The sequence below is a fragment of the Paramisgurnus dabryanus genome, chromosome 20 (genome assembly GCF_030506205.2).
Source record: "Paramisgurnus dabryanus chromosome 20, PD_genome_1.1, whole genome shotgun sequence".
NCBI classification, from domain to species: Eukaryota; Metazoa; Chordata; class Actinopteri; order Cypriniformes; family Cobitidae; genus Paramisgurnus; species Paramisgurnus dabryanus.
Window position 1 is genome coordinate 25,033,494 of NC_133356.1, and position 6,416 is coordinate 25,039,909.

The 6,416-nt window shown below is 37.3% G+C and overlaps 1 protein-coding gene across 1 annotated transcript in view; it reads right to left on the reverse strand.

The window, feature by feature from the left end:
• Window positions 1–661: 661 nt before the first annotated feature.
• Window positions 662–6,416, reverse strand: part of LOC135786474 (uncharacterized) — an 18,549-nt gene continuing 12,794 nt past the window's right edge. Inside the window, exon 7 of the mRNA XM_073812915.1 lies at window positions 662–6,409. Coding sequence (XP_073669016.1) covers window positions 1,574–6,409 — 4,836 coding nt within the window. The 3' untranslated portion in view covers window positions 662–1,573. The remainder of the gene's footprint in view (window positions 6,410–6,416) is intronic.

The window sequence follows — 6,416 nt, forward strand, 5'->3', positions numbered from 1 at the left end:
TTAATGGACAAGTTTGGTATTTTACACTTAAAGCCCTGTTTTCAGATTGTTTATGATGAAATAGAACGGTTTTGACTGAAATTTGGACATATGATGCTGGCCCAAGAATTTTCGGGTGTTTGTTGTATCAGCCTCAACCTCTACAATGGGTTTAATGGTGCACTGGAACAATCCTTCCTAAAATGCATTAAACTTTTGTTTACAAAGACATGAAACTCACCGAGTGGTCAGGGGTGTTCACTGATATGCTCACACAAAAATCACTGCAAAAGATGCTTTCCAACAGGTTTAATCATAGTTTTTTTCTAACTTTTGTCCAACGGGAACTTTGTTTCTATTCTTGCAATTGGCAAAGGCGGATTATCGCCACCAACTGGGCAGGAGTGTCTAAGAATATACGGGTGTGAGGCGTTTGGAAAAATAGGTCCACAAGTTTACAACAAATGGTAAAACACCTTTTGGAAAGCATCTTTTGCAGCGATTTTTGTGTGAGCATATCAGTGAACACCCCTGACCACTCGGTGTGTTTCACGTCTTTGTAGTTTACTGCAAGTTTACTGCATTTTAGGAAGGATTGTTCCTGTGCACCTATGCAGCCATTGTGAGGGTGGGGGCTGATACAACAAACACCCGAAAATTCTCCGGCCAGCATCACATGTCCAAATTTCAGTCAAAACCGTTCTATTTCATCATAAACAATCTGAAAACAGGGCTTTAAGTGTAAAATACCGAAGTTGTCCTTTAAATAATGCTTCGCAGCTTTAAAATGTACGCAATATTTTTTGTGTGTAAAATGTTTTACCAATAAAATTAGGTAGATAACAGTGAAAAGTTTTTAGAATATACTAAATCAGAGACATAAAGCATCATTTCACATTTTATTATTTTTGCAGTGACCAGTTAAAGTGTTTCTCTTACATTAATATGATTAGCAAAACATTAATACACATAGCAAAACATCAATAGACATAGCAAAAATCATTGCTTATTACGAAAAGGATTTGTCTTTTAAAATATGCAGAGAGACTTTTAACTGAATAAAATATATTTACATAATTTGTTTTATTTTTTTCCAAGCTGCAGAGACAGATTTGATATGCAATTTTGTTTTAACCTCAGAGAAATAAATGCCAGTAAATTCCTGTCTTTAAAAGCCACATCTGCTAAATAATTAACTTTATTTGTGAATATATCTGTTTAAATAGTGTTTGCTTGGATATTACTTTTGCACTGTTTGCACTGTAAACAATATTCCCAAGATAAAAGTTTTACAACACAGCACACTTACAACCCACAAATTAAATAATAATTTTCCAGGTTATCCAGGACATATATATGTTCTTTGAATTTATATATATTTTGAAATCTCTCATATGCTTAAAATCTCTATAAGCTTAACAATACTTTGTGATACTGTATGTTAATAAATAAGTGTTAGCGCCGCCCCAACTCTTTTGCTTGATAGCATTTCAATTCAGCCGGCTAATGTGATTATAGAGGAGAAACTGCATTCAAATACATTCAAAAGCATACATTCACCTAATTTGATTTACATCTCAGCCAAATCTTATGTTCACTTCTCCCCATTCTCCTCAGTAGAGGAATCCATATGTCTTAAAGATATTTCAGAGCTTGTTACTTGAACTTCTTCAGTTGTCGCTACACTATCAAAGAACCTCATTTTTTCAATGTGCACTGTGTCTCTCAGCCTACGAATTGAAGAAGCTGTCTCGTCAGAAATAGGTTCTGCAGAGTCTCCCTCAAATACACGTGTTGTACGTGTCACAATTATGGTCGATTTGTCATCACTTGACGTCTCTTTCACAACATGCTTTTCTACCAAAGTGTGCTTTGCACTTTGCACTCTTGTTTCCTCCACTGTCAACACCGAGTCCGATGTTAGTGTAACTTCTAAAGGCGAGGTGTGAATTCCTTGGGCATCTAAACTAGTAAGGATTGCAGCTTGCTGTGTTTCTGGTATAGCTTGTATATTCGAAGTGATGACATGAATTTCCCCTGACATCTGTTTAAGAGTGTCCACTGAGGTTGAGGACATATCGGAGGAGAATGGAATATTTACTTTCTCTGGCTGGTGAGGCTCCATTGATATTAGTTCACATCTGGCTGTGGAAGTCACAACATCGCTTTGTACGTGTGTATCGTTGACCCCAACTGCGGCAGCAGGTTCGGCATATTTGACTTTAACTTTTGTAGGGGAAGATTGTGACATGCCAATCTGCTCAGTGTTTAATGCGGAACTTATATCAGCAAAAGCCTCAGATGACCTTATGGACAATGTTGGGCTAATATTCTCCTCCACAATCTCACTCATTGGGCTCTTTTCAGGTTCCTCATTTACCTTGTTAGTTTCTTTCTCAACATCTTCATTTATTGGTCTCTTCTCTGCATCTTCAGGTGTCTGAACAGTTTCATTCTTATTGACTTTTGCAGTTTTGGTTGGAGAGGAAAATTTGAACCAGCCCCCCTTCTTAGCTTTTGAATGTTCTTTATTATCTTCTACTTTCTGATCTACTGGTGCCTCATCATGTTTTGGACTCTCTTCTACCTTAGTGTCGTCTAATTTATCACTGTCATCTAAGGAATGGCTGAATCCTAATTTTGGAAATTTGAATTTAAACTTGGATTTGTCTTTATGTTCTATTGATTCCTCAACTTTGGTTTCAGGCTCAGAATCTTTAGTTTCTGATGGTTTGTCCTTCTGTGTTTCCATTTCCTCTAGTGTTAGAACATTAAACTCAACTTCAAAGCCATCCCTATGGGTAGGCCTTGTAAATGTAGGTGATTTTTCAGGCCCTTGTAAATCATCTTTGAGTTCTATTTTTATTTCTGAAGCACTGCCCTTTACTGTTGTGTCATCTTCCTCCTGAGATTTTGTTCTCGAAAAGTTAATCTTTGGCATTTTAATGCTAGGCAGTTTGAATTTACTCGGTGAACCTTTATCGCTGTCCTTTTTTTTAACACCAGCCTCTGGACCCTGTTCAGTAGTTTCTTTAATTTTACCCTCTATGTGTATATCTTTAGAAACTATAGGTTTGTTGTCAACATTTAGGTCAGTTTTAATATTTGGTTCGTCTGCCTCTGTCACTTCTGTTTTCACATCAGACGATTTTTGAGTTGAAATTCCAAATTTGGGCATTTTAAAAGAAGGTAATTTGAATTTGCTTGGAGAACCTGTAACAGCTTTATCATCTTTCAGCTCTGCCTCTCCCTCTCCCTCTGTTTTTTGAATGCTGACACTTCCCTGTTGTATATCTGTGTCTGCTTTTGGGACACTTGTGTCTGATTTACTGATCACAACTTCAGGTGCTTCTGTCTTTAACTCTTTTGTAGCAACTTCTACCTCAGGGCCTTTTACTTTGGGTAATGAAATCTCAAATTTGGGAAGTTTAAATTTTATATCTTGTCCATCTTGGTTATCTAAATTTGCTTTTATATTGGTATCAACAGAGGTCGTATCAGTTGCTCCAGTTTTGTCATCTAAAGGATCCATCTTCTGTGTCTCTACCTCCTCACCTTTGGAAACCTTTGTGGAAGCAGAAAGCCCAAATTTGGGTAATTTTATTGTGGGGAGTTTGAATTTTGTTGGAGAGCCAAATTGTGGACTTGTTACTTCAGTTTCACCTTCTGGTGACTTAATATCTTGATCACTATCTTCTATTTTTACAGAGCCCTCTGGAAAGGACATGTCTGCGGTTGTTTCACTGGCTTGGATGTCTTGGGCCTTGCCATCTGATTTTGAAAATCCAATTTTTGGAAATGCAAAGCTTGGCTTCTTTATTTTTATAGTTACTTCCTTAGAACTGAGACCTGATGGTTCTTCAACCACAAGATCTTCTGCATTTAAGGGCGTAGCTTCTCTAGTGTCTGTGTGAGAAATCTCTACCTTGGAAATATTTATGTCAATTTCTGGACTTTTTAATTTTGGAAGTTTTAAATGAATTTCTTCTATGTCAAGTTCAGTACTTTTGGCCTCTTTATCCACTTCACTGGATAACATTAGCTCTTTAATGTCTGCTGATAAATCCCCCTTCTCTTCTGAATCAGTGAGGGTTTTACTTTCTGGACCTTTAATTTTTGGGAGACCGATGCCAAATTTTGGAAGCTTAAATTTTCCCTCTTTTTGCTCCTTATCAATGTTTTTACCCTTAATGTTTATCTCCGTGGATATATCCTCAACTTCTACTACTGGTTCTTTTATATCAACGGTTGGTACTTCTGATGATATTTTAATGTTTTCTTCAGGAAGGCTAACTTCAGGCCCTGCGTCTACATTTACTGTTGGACTCTTTACTGTGCTTTTTGAGGATTTGATTCCAAATTTTGGGAAATTGAAAGTTGGAAGTTTAAATTTGGTAGGAGAGCCAATCAATGCATCATCCTTCAAATCTTTTTCTGGAGATGCAATATCTGCAGATTGTTGCGAATCAGCAATTCCCATTGATATGTCTATGTCAACTTTGGGAAGACTAATGTCTACTTCAGGAGACTTAAGCTCTTGTTTTGAAAATCCAATTTTGGGAAGTTTAACCTTTATCCCTTTAGAATCCATTTCAACATTGTCTGCTTCCCTCTTAATAGTTTCATCTTGAATTGCACCTTCAGGCTCTTTTACCTCATTTTCCGATAGTGGACCAGTCTCTGTTTCTTTATGTTCCGTCTCTGACTCCTTTACTTTTTGCATGCCAATTCCAAATTTTGGCAGCTTAAACTTGATCTCCGGGTCATCAATATCAGCCCCTTTGGTTTTAATGTCCACATTAACAGAGGGCATCTTAATGTCCACATTTGTTTTAGTGTCAATGGTTTCCATCTCTACTGTTTCTGGAAAATTTATTTCAGGTTCTTTGATATCCACATCTGCTGTTGGAATATCGGTTGTTTCCTTAGAATATTTGATTCCAAACTTTGGAAGGTTTATTGAGGGCATCTTAAATTTTGTCTGGGAAACACTTGTTGCATCTTGTTTATTTTCTTCATCTGGGATCATTTCTGCATCTTGTTTTATAACAGGTATGTTGCCTTCAACCAAAGACACGTCAATCCTTGGTTGACTAAGATCAGCTTCTTGCTCTTTAATATCTGGCTTTGAAAATCCCAATTTTGGAAGTGAAAAGCTTGGTTTTTTCAGTTTCACATCCAGGTCTTTGGAGTCAGCTACAGGTATGTCTGCTTTACCCTCAATGGATATATATTGAATGTCAGTATCAGCTGAGGGTATTACTACCTTACCTCCTGTGGCAGACATATCAACCTCCTTTTCTCTTATTGCTGGGTCAGTTGTTGGTATTTTGATTTCTGATTCAGGAACATTAATTTCTGATGATAAATGAACTGTATCTTTGGAAGTTTTGATTTCAAATGTTGGGAGGTTAACTGAAGGCATTTCCAATTTTGGGGGGGAACCAACAATTGTAAGATCTTTCTGTTCGGCTTCCATCCCTACCGTTGGAAGTGTAATTTCTGCTGTTTGATCTGTTACATGCACAATGCTTTCAGGTATGGATACATCAGTCTTTTGTACAGTGACATCAAGGTCTGGAGGTGTTATTTCTGGTTTAGAAAACCCAAATTTGGGAAATGAAAAGCCTGTTCTCTTCTTTTTTACTTCTAAGCCTTTGGAGTCAACCACAGGAACGTCTGCACTCCTCTTAGTGTCTTCAATTTCAATATTGGATGGATGTACTTCAAAGTCTGCCTCTAGTTGAGAACTATCAATTTTTGTGTTTGTGGCCTCTATTTCTGATTCTGCTGCTTTAGTATCTACTGCTACTTTTTGTGATTTACCTCCAAATTTTGGGAAGCTGATTGAAGGGAGTTTAAACTTTGTTGGAGAGCCAAAAATTGAGTCTTTTTGGCCAGACTCCATCTGTGACACTTTAACGTCTATGTTTGTTTCTGCTGGGTCTACGCTGCCTTCTGGTGTGTAGATGTCAGGTTTTTGAAATTTAGGAAGTGAAATATCTGTTTGTTTGGTCTTCATTCCCATTGAAACAAATTCTTGAGGTACTTCATCTTCAAACTCAGGTTTTCCAGATTTTGTATCTGGTAAAGAAATGTCAGCATTATCTACAGTTGGCTGCTCAAAATCGGACACAGTAAGGTCAATCTTTCCATCTGAAATGTCTACTGATGTGAGTAAAACTTCAGCCTCTAAAAGATTTGCCTCTCCAGTAACATCTGTTACTTCAGGTTTTACTTTTGAGGCTGAGCTTCCAAATTTGGGTAGTTTGAATGAGGGAACTTTGAACTTTATTGGTGAACCTCGTTTGGTCTTTGTATGAGTTTTTATGTCAGGCTCAAGTTGTTTCACATCTACTTCACCTGTTGTCAAAGCCACATCCTCTTTCGTAACATTGACCTCTGGAGCTTCAATGTCTGGTCTAGAAAGCTCATAT